The sequence below is a fragment of the Curcuma longa genome, chromosome 8, assembly GCF_044706935.1.
Source record: "Curcuma longa cultivar G26 ecotype Majalengka, Jawa Barat chromosome 8, ITB_CL_G26_1.1, whole genome shotgun sequence".
In the NCBI taxonomy this organism is placed as follows: Eukaryota; Viridiplantae; Streptophyta; class Magnoliopsida; order Zingiberales; family Zingiberaceae; genus Curcuma; species Curcuma longa.
The window spans coordinates 9,637,580-9,653,471 of record NC_133868.1 but is presented as its reverse complement, the minus strand read 5'-3'; the positions used below and the strand labels follow the sequence as shown (position 1 = coordinate 9,653,471).

Here is a 15,892-nt window from a genome sequence, read left to right as displayed (position 1 = left end):
AAAAAAATTGTTGTAGATCTTGATCGAGTATATCTATGATTTTTCAATGTTATTTTGTTTTAAATTAAATAATAATACAACAAAAATCATGATCATCAAAATATCTAAACCATTCCCAATCTTATATATCTAATTTAACATTGAAACATCCAGGAAAATTAACCACAATTGAAAGATTGCATTGCTCATGTATATTTCATTAAATAGTTATTCTAATTAAACTCGGTTCTTACATCGACAACTCTGGCTTCTTTGGGACATGGAAAGTACAGTAGTTGACAGTCCTCTGATACCACAAGTATCGTTGATTACACAGATTAGTTTAGTTTAATGTGCTAGAATCATTGGCAAGTGAGACGGATCGATCCAAGAAAAACTGGTGCAAGAGACTTTCAATAACTTTCTATGAACAACAGATCATGAGTTGCTAGGAAGCTTCCAAATTTATAAGCGAAGATGGGAAGCTCTAGAAGGTGATGCGATGGCTGAAACTTGAAATCTTCAATGCTAGGCGATGATCAACCATATCTATCTGCAGAAAGTAAATTTACAATCAAAAACAAGGGAAGAAGAATGCACATAAGGGCCGAAGGAAAGATGATTGCATTACGATTTGGTAAGGAAGCTTACATCTAGAATACATACTGCTTCTATTTGGTGGAGGAGCTCCTTGATTCTGTGGAAGAAAAAGAAGAATATATAGACGTCAGGTGTAATTAAATAAATATAGTTTTTGAAGCAGTACACATTATTGTCAATATGAAAGTAATCAAACAACAAACAAGAAACTAAAGCATAGTAACTTTTTTAATTACTTTCCAATGAAAAAAAAAGAGAAAATGAAATTTACTTGAAAATTGCCAGGATACTCTGGTACAGCACTAGAACCTGCTGAAGTTCAACATATCAAATCATGTGTAAAAAGGTCAACTGCATTTGCATTGGGAAAGAAATCGAGAAAGTACCACTTAAATAACCAGTATTTGAGCGCTGATAGTATGGCAGAGAAGACCCAGCTCCAGAAGGGTATGCGCCTCCAGAAGGGTATGCGCCATAGCTAACCAAAACATCAACATTTAAAAAAAAAAGGATAGGTTGCTCAGATTGATGAAGTTACTGAGGTTAGATGTGCAAACCTTGAGCTGGAAACTGGAAAAGATCTGTCAAGACGGGGATGAGGGTATCCTCTGGTGTCAAAATATAAAGCATCTTCTCCCTGCAGCAATAGTAGCATGCCAAGGATATGATCAGAAAAGATCAAGGTGGAATTGCACTATAAAACAGTAATTACCAGATAAGAGAAGGAACGTTTTGCTCCAGCCACATGTGGATAATCTTGTACCATAGGACCTGGTTATGCATAAATACAAGTGAAAAGTAACTCATAAAATCATTAGAAGTAATTAAAAAATGTTCCTAAAACTAAATGTTAAACTTGAGTGAGAAAATAGGAAAACAAAGCAGCATCATAAGGCTGTCTATATGGGAAGTAGACAAAGTAATAACACTCTCATCCCAGCAGTAGCAACTAGTGGGAAGGTATGATTGGAGCTAATAAGGGCTTGCCAGGCTACCAGGCGAGGACTATAGAAAATGAAGACTAGGAAAGAAAACATAAGGACTACCAGGCTGAGTCCATTCACAAGATCAACTTCTCCACTAGTTAAACTACAAATTTATTAATTTTATTTCTGAACATTTTAGTCAAAAAGAATAAAAAAAAAGTTATATCACTTAAATAAATTTCACATCTCAAAGAAACACATGCTCCATATTGACATAAACAAATACAAGCACATACTCAGACGTAAACAAATATAGAAAAAAAATAAGTACATACGAAATAGGCAATGATATAAAATTAGAATACTCAATTTGCAATTGTATTTTAAATGAAACATATTTTTTAAAAAAAAAATGGATATATTTATTATATAGTATGTTAAAAAAATCAAAAGAAATTATATTATTATCCCAAATCTGATCATTTGAAATTATAAGCTAATATTTTTTATATTTCAAGTCACATGACCAATTGACTATTGATCAAACTGGCAAATTTTGATTTTTTTTTTTTTTTTTTACTCTGAACAAACATCACCAGCAGAAGTATCCAGTTGCCAACTTCTCCAGCGCAATTGGCGGTCCCATCTAATTTTTATCACTACATATAAACCTCAACATTTGCAAAATAACTAAATATTAAGCAAATTCATAAAAACTTCTCTAGGAATGAAGTTTACTAGGTAGTAAATTTTACTTCATAACTCAAAATATAATTGTAGGCCTCTGGCCTCTAGTTCAGCATACAAAAATATCATCAAGAATGGTATGTTAGTGGCACATTGATAAGGCGTGTCTGAGAAACACACTAGACACAATTGGTCCAAGTTACATGACTTCTGCTTCTCTTCTAACATGGCATAATTGACTGAATATCACTAATATCTTCCACATTTAAACATAACAGCAAATTCTTTAATCATATTAGGTAGTTCATTGCTGTCCATTTTTTCATCAATCTTCATTATTTTGAATCATTTACCGTAACCTTTGAAACCAATACAAAATGAAGTTTAACAGTCTCAAAATGAACATGCCCACATATATCATAATGGTTAGTAAATTTTCATAGTTATCATCAAAAGGCAAAATCTTTCAGATGGTTAATAAATAATCATTTAGTATATTACTTAAGTTCATATTCTTAGCTGGCATATTTTTCTACATGTAAATGCAGTATGGATAGCATGATTTGCTACATTTATATACAATTTCGGCAAAGTGAGATATTTATCTAAACAAATTACTTAAAAGGAATATTTAAATAAATAATTATGGGAGAATCAGCAAAAAATATCAATGTCTAAATTATAAATATATCACTAAAGCTATTTTTTTCTAAGAAAAATCATGAATAGTAACAATAAAAAATATCCACTAAAGCTAGGGCTTCAAATGTATCACAATTTCATCCAACGAGATACCTCTGCCATAACCACCTTGTCCATGTTTCCAATGAGCTTGCTCTCTCAAAACTTGAAGGAGTTCATTGGTAGTAGAAGTCTTCCTGTCTCCCCCAGTAATATTAATATCTCCTCTGAAAGATTTTCTCTTGTATGAAGAATCAATTGTCTTGTCATCACCTAGATGAAAGATTCAAGATGAAATGTCATATATCATTGGATTAGAGTTAAATAAATCTTAAGAACTTCAACAGTGTATTTAAATTACAGTCACTGACAAAACTCGCACCAACAGTATGGGGCAGACAACAATCTCCTCTTTAGTCAAAGTTCACTAACAAAATCTTGCTTGGAAACAGACAAAGAGAGTCATTTTCCATTCTAATGCCAAAGTATTGGAAACATTCAAAAGAATATTTATTGCATATATTTAGAAGAATAATAAATCAAGTTACCAACAAATTCTGAGAAGAGGAAATTTATTATATTGTTGATGTTAAACAAAAAAAATGTGACTATTTAGGAAACATTATCTGCATAACATATTATCCAAAGGTTCTTATTATCAATAAAAAATCAGAGAAAGGTTGAAACATAACATTATCTTAAGACAGAAAGGAAACAACCTACAACATATTCTATGTAACACATATACACGCAAGTCCACATATGGTGAGGGCAAGTTTTGAAGCAAGACCATGACAACAACTTCAAGGTTTTTACCAACTTAGTAGTACGCACCTTCTGAAAGAAAACATTATTACAAACTATTCAGTGAATATTGTATACAAAATTCAACTTTGGTGATTGAAATGATGATATCTTTAGGAATCATATAGTGGTTTAAAACATAGGTCAAATGAGGTTACAACAACTTTTTAAAAAATAAAGGGTTGTATTAAAATTTGAAATAGTTTACGAGGTCATGGTGCATTTTAGTTAACTAGGTTATTCAACAGAAATTTGAGAATTAAGATAAACATGTTCGGTAGCACCTACTCGAGTAAAGCATCTATAGACAGTCTATGGAAGGATTCCATGGTAATCACTACAGCTTGACAACCAATTAAACCTAGTAGTGAGCTCCAATAGATGAAATAAAATGAGAAAAAAATACATTGAGATAATACAAACATTATTCAAAAGTCCAATCAGTTCCAGAATTAAACAAGTTGAATCAGTCAGAGTAAAAAGTACAAGGGATATAGGAACAGCAAAGAATACTCTAGTAAATGTAATGGAAACTAATCTAATTGATTTGAATGTTACTAATTTGATACCCTTGCATAAATTTAAAAAGTGTGAATAAATTCATAAATAGATAGTTGAGATAAACATTGACGATAACAATTAAGGATCAATAAAAACACTATAAGAGGAGAACCACATGTGAATTTTGTGAACATTATATTGATTGACAAAGGTAGGGACCAAATCATACACAGCATCAATCAAGATGCAAATAATGCAGCTCAAGATAGTAACAAACACACACAAAAAAAAAAAAGAAAAATCATAGATAACTGAATTTGATTAATAAATAAAAATCGTTAGTAGGAAAGAAAAGCCAACATATGGATGTGTCACTAAGGGCATTCAGATGAATTTTCCTACCAAGGAACAAAATAATCCTTCACAAAATGAAATACTACCTAACACCTATGTTAAACCAGGATACTAAAAGAATGTGATTATATAATAAAACAGCCAAAAATAAATAAATAAAACCATACATATCCTTTGAACTCCGCACTAATTCCTTCCATGATGAAGTAAAAAAATGGAATGCATGGCGAGATGTTGCATATGAAAAAAGTTCTCAAGAAACATAGCACACATGGAGCAGATATTGCATGTGTCCTTTTTCTTCAGATGGAAATGATTCAAAGAGTCAAAGGATAGACTGTAAAATACGAAACAAAAAAAAAGGAAAAAGGGTCGCGATTTCCATCGGCTGGAAATCACGACCCTGTCGGCGGTGATTGCGGAGGACAAGGGAAATAAGGGAGGGGGGCGCGGGCTGATCGGAAACGAACCCTAGCGCCGCCATCTCCCTCTCCTCTCTGAGTCCTAGCCGCAATCCTCGACGTCGCGTCTCCCTGTTTTTCCCCTTTTCAGACCGTGATTTCTCTCCTCCTCGCATGAAACCGATGCCGCGGAAGTTAATGTTCCTCCGCTAGTCTCAGTGGTATTCAGATTTCCAGAATCGCGCCCGACGGCTAACTTCATTTGTCGTTGTCCTTTCCTCCTTCGCTGATGTGGAACCAGCAGTCCCTCAGTTTCCGTCACCAGCGTCGCTTGAAGAGTCCCTTTGGTTCCGGTATTTCGGCAAGGTGTACAGTGTGGTTGTGCCTTTTGATTCATGCGTCAGAGAAAACTTCACATCAAGGTGGACCAAATTCCAAAAGGAGATCTTATGGATGGAAGCTTGCATGGACTCTGATCACTGTGGAATGAAGGAGATGATGGCCATGAAAATATCCAGATCTACGGACACCCACCTTTCCTATGTGCAGAATTATTCAAAGAACATGGAAGAGGCAGGAAAGGTGTTTGATGGAATTCCTAAGAAGAATGTTGTCATTAGGATTGCGTGATCTCAAACTCCTATGCTCCTTATTCAGTGGTCGAGATCCGAGGTTTTGATTTGTTCGTTTGAAGCTAAGCATACTCAAATGGTCTAGAACTATTCTACATCGGATTTTCTGTGGAAACCATAATGCAGAAGCATATTATCGCATCATACAATTTTGATTTGCTTCGTCGGGGAGCAATATCAGCAAATGAATCTTCATCTAAAAGATCTTCTGTCGCATCGGTTTTCATCTTCTTCCATGGACTTTAACTTGCTACTGGGCTTCTGGACGGAGGTTCTTTGTTGATACGGGTTATATTCGAAAGGCGGGTATCTCGACTTATCTTTTTAGATTTGTCTTATTGATATGTATAGTTTGCTAGATTTAGTAGTAATATTTATGCGTTATTTCTGTTGTGGTAAGTTATTACTTGGTACATATGGTATGCCTTCCTTGTTACACTGTTTCGTTACTGGCATAGATTGGTTATTATTATGCGCATTAGTGTCATGCATCATTCTTGCATGATTGCATGCTAGCGATCGTCGGCTCCTTTGCAGTCTAAGCCCGTCGCTAGTACAGGATCTGCACACACAACCACTCATGAGATAGTGGTACATCAGGAGGGTGTGTGCAGTTGCTCTGTCAGGGCTCCGCTTAGCCGCACCAGAGGTAGCAATGCCATAGTGTGGTAGCATTAGGGCTCCGCTCGGCCGCACCAGAGGTAGCAGTGCCATAGCGTGGTAGCATTACAGGGATCCCTCCTTCGCATTATGACGAGGAGATGAGAGCTTTGCTCCCCCATAGGCCTTGGGGTAGGAGGATAGGTGTACTCCGACAGGACATTGCATCATGTGCATACTGCATGAATTGCATTTATTATTGCTGCTGCATTTGGTTGTTGTATATGTTTGACATGCACATACAGGAGGCTTTATGTAATTGGTTTGTGCTGTTGTATCGAGGTAGATGATTCTGGTATGTACAGCTTTTACAGTATTTCATTCTGTATTTCTTACTGTACAGGCATGGTTATTACTGTTAGATAGCTTATTGTACATATCTGTTAGATATCCGATGAGTTCTTTGAACTCACCCCGTTGATTTTATTCTTTTCAGGTTGACGTCTGTCTGGAGAGCCGCGCTGCTAGTCCCTCGTAGGGTTGCATTTGCTTATTTCGCTTTTGCTTATATTTTCGGAGTCTATTGTGTCAGGATCTATTTTTATGTCGTATGGATTTGTCATATACGCTTCTAGATTGTGGTGCATGTTATACTTATTGGTAGTGGACTTATTTCATATTGTTTAGTAAATATTACCTATTTGGACATGTGTGGATTGTGGCCGTGTAGGCTTTATTGTGGCCATGTAGGCCTTGTTATACTTGTATTCAGGGAAAGTGAATTGTTACAGGGGAGATGCTGTCGAAATTTCTCGGACAGCCATCTCCCGGGGCGTGACATAGACAGGTTAGCTCATAATTAACAAATGAGAAATGCTTGTCTCAGTATTTACTCAAAAAAATTAATAAATAAAAATAAGAGCAGTTGTGCAGCTCAGACCATGATAAGGTTGAACATCAAGTAACTCATCAATATCTGATAGCAGTTATCTATTACTATTTTGTATGGTTGTGGTTTGAATAGAATTAATTGAACTCATATTTATTCAATTATCATTTCAATAAGAATCTGTTAGTTCAAGAATACAGTCAGATGATGTTTGGTGAAGATTCTAGCCACAAATATGCCACTTTAGCAGAGATTTTAAGAGACACTCTTTAATTATGCCATATATCTCCAACACACCATCACAAAATTTTGTATGCACATTGCATAATTTTAATTAACTTGTCTCATGCTCAAACACAAACATATGGCATATGAAAATATTCTTACCTAATTATAAGTATCAAATAAAACAAAAAAATGTATTTTAAAAAATATAAACAGAGAAAATTGGAAAATGGAACTTTGATATAGACTTGTACCTCAAAACACTGAAAATATCAATTTTGATAATTGATGTAAACAATTCAACAATGATTAGACAATCATATACATTGAGATAATCACAAGATAGATAGAAACAAAAACTTAAACAATCCCATTACCTAAAGATATTTGTTAAAAAAAAGATATTCTATAATTTGTACAGATAAAGAATGCTTTAACTATTTTAACTGAAGATATTAAAACTTACGTGGCATAGGCTTGGTCTTTTCCTTGTCTGTACTTGTATACTTTGAAGACCCTTTACTCTGCTTGCTCTTTTGCACAGGCTTAGCAAATGATACTTTAATAGGCACCTACAAACCAAAAAAAATCCATACAAATCAAGCAAAAAGACAGGAACATAATATACTAAGAATTCTACCTTTGAGCCATTCTCAGTTACATCCTCCTTGAATGATTCAATGCATGAAAGAGCTGCCTCTCGAGCAGTGAAGTTAACAAAAGCAAAATCTTTCCTCTTAGCAGTGTGAATATCACGTGAATGGACAATCCGTTCAATCTCACCAAACTTGCCAAAGAACTCCCTTAACTTGGACTCATTCCACGAAGATGGTATGCCCTCGACATAAACAGATTTCACCTAAATTGAATAATAAGATATCAGTAACATGACAAAGATTTCATAAGGAATCTTAACTTGAGAATCATAAAGTAAGCTTAACCAAGAATTTGTTGATGAGGATAAATTTTTTGAAAACCTCATCCATTATATGTTAGAAACAATGTGTGTGCATGCACATGAAAGCACTTGTTCTATGACGACTGAAAACAGATTTTCAAGAACCAATTAGTTTATTTTAGAAAAATGTTTTATGTGCATGCTTCTGCACCAGCATATATGCAAGATACAATGAACAATTAGATATTGAGATTGGCATTAAAACATTTCCTAGCCATTTAATAAGCCAAAAAACAAATGTCCACACAAAACTCGGAATGGATGGATTTCAAAAAACTTTAATAAGGTGAGTGGGATCCAAAAAACAAATGTCCACACATAACTCGGAATGGATGGATTTCAAAAAACTTCAACTAATTGGACAACACGATTGTTTGCGATCAAAAATAATGTGTACAGAATTTAGTCATATGATTTCACACTGGTAGTGATACTACGGGAATTTCAGCATGACAAAATTTTGTCATCAATCCCTTGTACTTAAACAGTTTTTCATGTAATGATCATAGCCTAAGAATCTCATGAAACTAACAACAAAAAATATCATTACAAGAAAAGAAAGAGAGACCTTTTGCAACTCCTCCTCATCAGGGTCATTTAATGGTTCAGCCCAAGAAACAGTAATATTTCGACCTTTTCCAAACACGTCCTTTTTCTGAAGTTTTCTGTAAGCAATATGTGCATCTCTGTTAGTTTCAAGCTCAAGGAAAGCAAATCCACGATTTGCATCTGCATTACGAGGATCAGGCATGACAGTGACAGTGTCAATCTTTTCAATTCCAATATCTTGCAAAACCTTCATCACCTGCTCATAATTCACATGACACAGATAGAGGAAGAAAATTGTCACCATGAAGGGCAAAGGATTCTCCAGTTGATATGAAGAAATTCTAAAACTTACATCTTCTTTCTTCCAATCCTTATCAATGTTTCCCAAATATATAGTATCATTACCCTCAAGAGCAGCTGCTCCACAAAGCTTTCCACAGATCTTCAGTTTACATTAGTACAAAAATTAGCCTTACTACAAAAACCAAACTTCATAATTCAGAACAAAGAACATCTAAACTATCTTCCACAGGAGCTAAAATAGAAAGCATGAAAAATGTAGCAGCTCAAGTTTACATACAAAAAATTAGCATAAAGGAGGATAAACAAGAATAAGTTAACAGAACATGTGGACAGGTATAGCAAAGTCAGACATAAATAGGCACACCACACATGTTGGCAGGGATAAAATGGAATATTCAGATAAAAAGGATAAACTGAACCCATATAGAGAGAGAGAACACCAAGTCACCAATATAATACACATTGTCTAGATACCACATATGAGACTCATTATCATCATCTAAGCCTATGCATTCAAACATCATGTAACTATTAACTCTAACACTCCTAACAAGATGGAGCATGGATATTTGGTATTCATTTTGTTACAAAAATAGAAAGTCTCACAAATAAAAAAAATTGATAAGACATTCAATAAAAATAATGAAGACCCAATGCTAGTACAATTGTTGAGATTTTGATGATGTAATGATATGTACTAAAGTTGGCAAGTTGATATGAGCTCCAAAAGAATAAAATCTTCAGTATATAATTTTCATCTTTAACTACCCTCAAACTCTAAGGTTCACAAATATGGAGAAAAGTTGTGAAGAGGTACAGAGGGGAAAAAAAATTAAATTTAAACAAAGAGAATACATCAAAAGAGATTGTGTGTTTTGTTGGTTCTTTTTATTTCCCCTTTTTTAACTCATTTCCATTTGCATTATCTCTGAATGGTTTCCTTGGGTTGGCATATTATGATTGCTCTTGATTACATGTCGTATTGATCTGCATTGATTGATCTAATCAGTATTGTTGCTTCTTCTTCACACGAATTTATCTTGGACTTTTGAGAACAACTGATAACAAGTTGGTTGAATTAACAGCTTTACCAGTTGTTAGCAGTCATAGCTGTTACAAAATTGACTCATTTTGGACCACCACAACACCTTAAATTTTTCCGATGATGACAATTGTCTATATCATGTATACAATAAATTATGAGATATGTTAGTGGAGTATCTTTCATGTTGGTTGTGATGTTAAGTTTAGCACATTCATGCATTATGTTGAAATTACTGAGGTTTGCTCTATGTGGGTTATCGATCATTATTCGGCTTGTGTCAACTTTTAATCATGCAATGCTTGGGTAGCATGTGCGCGCACACGAATATAGATTCGTCAGTAGTGGCTCAATAGAGTAAAGTGATGATTAGGTAATTGGTAGAGGAACACTCATGCATACACTGAGATTTCTGAAGTTCTGTTGCAATAATAAAAGTTTCTTCTGTTTCAGTTTTTGGTGTAATGTTGTTGTTGCATTTTAAGCTTTTGTATTTTACCATTGTTTGCAGGGTTTTTCCATTTGTATCTGTGTATTGTGAGTTATGTTAGTGTAACATTGTTGATGAAGGTAGTTAAAGCAATAACATTGTAATAGTGTTTTAGTTTTTTCAGTGTATATACAAGTAAAATAGGCATTCCAAATCAATAATACACGTAATTAGCCCTTTTTTTTAATATGACAGTATATGCAACTTCCAATTAACAAAAACATACTTCAACTCAAGGGGGGTGACAATGTAACTCAAAGAATTCAATGTACAATGTGTCATCAAATGGCATCCATACGAAAGATATAAACTTTCGAGTCCTAAGCACTTTGATGAAGGAAACTTTAATCTACATATCGGCCAGAGATAGCAGCTATATAAAATATGTAAGCTTTCAAGTCCCCAGCAACTTGATGAGGGAAACTTTTATCTCAAATTGGCTAGAGGTAGAAACCTTCAATTCTTATCAGGTTGGCAGTGAACCTTAGTGTTTAGTTGCTGTTTGAATAAACCAAAAGAGACTTGTAAGTATCAAACCAAACAATGCATCCTAAGCACACGGGTCCATTCAATGTGAAAAAAAGACCTTATATCGTCAATTGCAATATACTCACATAATAACTACACAACTGAAGGGTCTCTTCAAACACGTTCTCACCAGCTTAAATGGTTTTGTTAATTGTATCTTTTATCCTACAGAAATATCAATTCAAAACTGTTTTTGAATCTCTGAAAACATCGTAAACAATGAGTTCCTAGGATATTCCTCACGTACTAGATTTCGCTATTCTAAGGAGCATGAGAGTAACATATATAGCGACCAGGATCAACCTTTCATTTCTCAAGCAATATTCTGTCCTGTGATTTATGGAATATATTGATTGAACTGCTAATACGAGAAAAACAAACAAATAACCTATTTCTTTCACTGTCATGAACAAAAATATCTTCCTTAATCTAGTCTGTGTTTTAGGAATAATATTTGTGTCTATCTATTCATAAGTACTATGGCAGACAATTATAATGTCAGAACTCAAATATTTTAAGCACAATGCTTCTTTAATGTGATATCTATAAATCCAATGAAAAAATGTCTTTCTCATTCTTCAAGTTATGATGCAAATGTGGGATCAAATATTTTCAAAACAGACAAAAAATTTAGGTGGCCAAAAAGTTCAGACAACAAGACATGCAGAAAAAGTACTCTGTAAAATTATATTGTTATTTCTGAGATATGCATTCCAAGTTATCCATCCTAAAGATGGGATCACAATGTTACTTCATAAAAATTATCCCATACTCAGGAAGTCAAATTAAACAAAATTGAACACAGATTGTATTGTACAACAGCTACAAAGCTCCATGAACTAAACCTCAGAGGCAAAGAACTAAAAATGTAATTACCTCAACTTTAGGAAATTCAGAGACGGCCTTTTTAGCATGCGCTGGATCCTTATACCTCAAGAAAGCATACCCCTTGTTCTTCCCTGTCTGACCATCCATCATCAGTCTTACTTCCACAATTTCTCCCGCCTTTCCAAAGACCATCCTCAGATCCTCTTCCTTTGCATCCCTACTCAACCCACCAATAAAAATCTCAGTTTTTCGCCTATTCTTCCGCTCGTACATCCCAGCCATCTCATCACCGGCAGCCACCATTGCCTCATTGTGACCTTCCTCCTTATCCTGGTTCCTTTGAGCATCATTTTCCTTATCCTGCTGCTCAGACATCCCGTCCATCTCATCACTAGCAGCGACCAATCCCTCATTGTGACCTTCGCCGTTATCCTGTTTTCTTTTAGCATCATTGTCCTTATCCTGTTGCTCGGACAACCCAACCATCTCATCTCCAGCAACCACCACTGTCTCATTGTGACCTTCCTCCTTATCCTGCTTCCTTTGAGAATCATTCTCCTTATCCGGCTGCTCCCCAAAAGCATCCTTCTCGTCCTGATCCATATGCGTATCCTTTTTCCAGTCATGCCGTTCCTTATGCACACCCTTCTCCTTATCTACATCATTATTCTCAACCAGTACAGTATCTCCAGCCGCAGCGTCGGAACTAGGGTTATCAGGCACGGTTTCAGCGACTAGGGTTTCTTGGCCGGGCGTCTCCGCTGGCTGTGTAGACGAAACCGAATCATTCTTCGCTAAATGAACCGCCTTAGGGATAATTTTCCTGATTATCTTCTTCTTGATCACCTTCCTCACCCGGACGGCTGTCTTCTTCCCAGCTCCAGAAGGTTCCACAGTTGCCGTTTGAGGTGCCGCAATGGGAACCTCCACCACCGACGCCTGAGGTTCCGTGACAGCGATCGAAGGGTTCACGTCGGCGGGAGTTCCCGAAGGTTCCGCTGCGACTTCGACGGCGGCAGCGGCAGTTTCGGGAGGCTGGAGGACGGAGGCATCAGGGGCAGGGGGGTCCGGCGTAGGCTCGACGAGCTCGGAGACGGGTGTCTCGGAGGCGATGGCGGAGGGCGGCGGGGTGACGATTGCGGGGGTATCGGCGGCGGGACGAGAGGGCTCGGCGGCGGGAGTGTTGCGGATCTCGGCGGCGTCCGCCGCCGGCGCGCCGGTTTTCGTTTGGGATTTTGGGGTGGTTTTGCGTACGGTTTTGACGACGCGCCTCTTGGGAGGCATCGTGCTGGCTGTGGCGTTTGCGTCGGAGGAGCGCAAACGGGAGAGACCAAGAAAGGAGAAAGACGGATCTGTAATCTTGTAACTATATTGAAAATGAAATAATAATAATAATAATAGACACGAAATTACAAATATGGCAAAGAAATCTGTAAAATGGGCCACGGCCCGCTCCAGCCCGGGAACAGACTCTGCATGACCCACAAACAGAATTCAATTTATTTTTTTTATTTGTAAATTAACAATATTATCGTAAATATTAAATATTTAAAATAGAATTATTTTTAATAATGTTACTTTCTTTATTTTAGGTTCTTGTATCTTTATGATAAATCTCAGTTAGCCCCATTGACTATCTCTGAGGTGACCGGTCCGGCTCCACGAAAGTTTCCCACCGGCCACCAGGGTAAATCGGAAAGTACATGCAGCGGCCAACCCAGACGTTCAGCATCGTTTGATTGCGCTCCCCATTTGAAAGAAAATCCTTATTAAGTCGAGCTACTTCGTTCCTTATCCCTTGTACCAGCATTTTCACCCGCCTTCGTTTCCGACTCGGGAACAAGAATCACCGTTAGGATAGAGTCACTTGCCTTCCCTGTGGCACCTTTGCTTCCTAAGCCGTCTGAAGAAAGTGTAATCCGACTGAGTCACAGTGGGCATCAACTCTTCTTTCTTTTATAAATACATAGATTCTAAATGATCCCGAACCCCCTAACGCATGTAGGGTTAGGATCCAGGGCACGCAGCGCCTAGCATCCTTTGATTGCGCTCCCCATTTGGAGGAAAATTCCTGCAAGGTGATCGGCCCGGCTCCACGGAAGTTTCCCACTGGCCACCAGGATAAATCGGAAAGTGCACGCAGAGACCAACCTAGACGCCCAGCATCCTTTGATTGCGCTCCCCATTTGGAGGAAAATTCCTATAAATACACCGTAGTTGGGGATCGAATTCGCAAGTGCCTGGGTGACAACTTAGATGTTTTACCGCGGCACCAGTACTTCGGGACTAAGTTCTTGTATCTTTATCAAATAGAATGTTTGTCATATGAAACTCGTGCACAGTGCCACACCCACCGTTACACGTGTCGTGGGATTACGCTGCATTCATTTCTTTTTCCCTCTCATTTGACTACAATCTGACCAACAAAAACTGAGATCCGAAGGGATTGACTTGTTCTTGGTTCTTGTTCCCGCGGAGGCCAGCGGGTGCGGAAAGTAAACTCATCCGCGCATAAAAAGCCAGCGCGTGGTTTTACGGGCGAGCAGCTACTAGAAGATGAGAATCTAGTCAAAAAGCTAGATCTGCTGACGAAGTCGTCGAGCTAGCTGTCAGACGGTTCGACTGATTTTGTTTACATTTCCATGCGACGAGCCCAATTCCAACTCATCCTCTGCGAGAATGCAAGCAACACAAAGTCAACCAAACGCAATGCTGAATTATATTCCCTGCAATCAGATAATTTGACCCGAAATAAATGACAAGTCTCGATCAAGGCAACTCGGTTTGGTGGACCTGACCAAATCTACCTTGCCCGTGTGGGAAGCCGTTGACTATCAAATGGAGTTTTGCAGACTAAACTATAAGGCTATATAAACTCCATGAATGTTTGCTAGTTCCTCACAACTCGAGATTTTCAAACACTTGAATTCTGTCTTTTTTTTAGATATATGGGTCTCATCACCAAGGAACAAATTATCGAATCCCACGAAACCTTTTGCCTCTTCGATCGAGATGGAGATGGTTTGTTCTTGATTCCTATCCTCTGACTGAGAACTCCATTTTGGTTAATTGTGCTAAATCATGTTTGGTTCCTTAGGTTGCATTACAATGGGTGAGCTCTCGATGATGATCAACTCATTAGGATTGAGGGCTACCGAGAATGAGTTGCATGAAATGATAAATGAGGTCGATGAGGACGGCAGCGGAGCGATCGAGTTCGAAGAGTTCTTGAGCTTCATGGCTAAAAAAATGAATGTAAGTAGTGTCAGCATGCTATTTTTGTGTAGCTTGTTGAGTTAATAGTCATTACACAGGAGATTTATTGTTGTTGGCTTGTAATAATTAGGAGACTGATTCAGAAGAGGAAGTGAGGGAGGCATTTAAAGTGTTTGACAAAGATCAAAATGGTTTCATCTCCAAGAATGAGGTGAGATCGAGTTCATATCTAGTTTTGTTAGCGTAGACTTTTGCAATTTAAAGAAGGCGAAATTGTATGATTTTGCAGTTGAAGAATGTGATGATAAGTCTGGGAGAGAAACTGACAGACGAGGAGGTGGATCAAATGATCAAGGAGGCAGACTTAGACGGAGATGGGCAAGTAAACTACGAGGAATTTGTGAAGATGATGACATCTTTATAGAAAAAATGGAATTTGAGAGGTTCTTGTTTGTAGAATTGTGTAGGTTTTGAAAGGTTTACATCTCTGACCACCTTTTTTTTCTTCTGTAATTTCTGACAGAGAAGATACAGAGCATAAATTTCTAAAGCTTTTTTTGATTGAAATTTCGAAGCAAAAATGACTCTTGAACTAAAAAAACTGTCTTCCACCTCCAAAATAAGGAGTTAAAACTCTTTGGAACTGCTTCATTATTACTTGCACCATCTACTTGTAAGAACATGATGAACTTAGAACAA

At 37.1% G+C, this 15,892-nt stretch overlaps 2 protein-coding genes across 3 annotated transcripts; one reads left to right on the top strand and one right to left on the bottom strand.

The window, feature by feature from the left end:
* Positions 1–168: 168 nt before the first annotated feature.
* On the bottom strand, positions 169–13,308 carry LOC141834089 (uncharacterized). Of its 2 annotated transcripts, none has more exons than XM_074721537.1 (12): positions 12,026–13,308; positions 9,139–9,228; positions 8,806–9,042; positions 7,920–8,138; positions 7,746–7,851; positions 2,988–3,146; positions 1,292–1,350; positions 1,137–1,216; positions 966–1,057; positions 851–891; positions 631–676; positions 169–532 (listed from the first exon to the last, which is right to left on the bottom strand). In XM_074721537.1, exons 1-12 carry the CDS (start codon positions 13,259–13,261, stop codon positions 519–521), a joined length of 2,379 nt encoding a protein of 792 aa, XP_074577638.1. In that variant the 5' UTR covers positions 13,262–13,308; the 3' UTR covers positions 169–518. The 2 variants fall into 2 exon arrangements, with proteins under 2 accessions (XP_074577638.1, XP_074577639.1); XM_074721538.1 differs by having other exon boundaries at positions 851–888.
* Positions 13,309–14,894: 1,586 nt separating this feature from the next.
* LOC141832971 (uncharacterized) lies at positions 14,895–15,760 on the top strand. Its single transcript, XM_074720337.1, has 4 exons — positions 14,895–14,998; positions 15,075–15,232; positions 15,324–15,404; positions 15,483–15,760. Exons 1-4 carry the CDS (start codon positions 14,926–14,928, stop codon positions 15,615–15,617), a joined length of 447 nt encoding a protein of 148 aa, XP_074576438.1. The 5' UTR covers positions 14,895–14,925; the 3' UTR covers positions 15,618–15,760.
* The last annotated feature ends 132 nt before the right edge of the window (positions 15,761–15,892 follow it).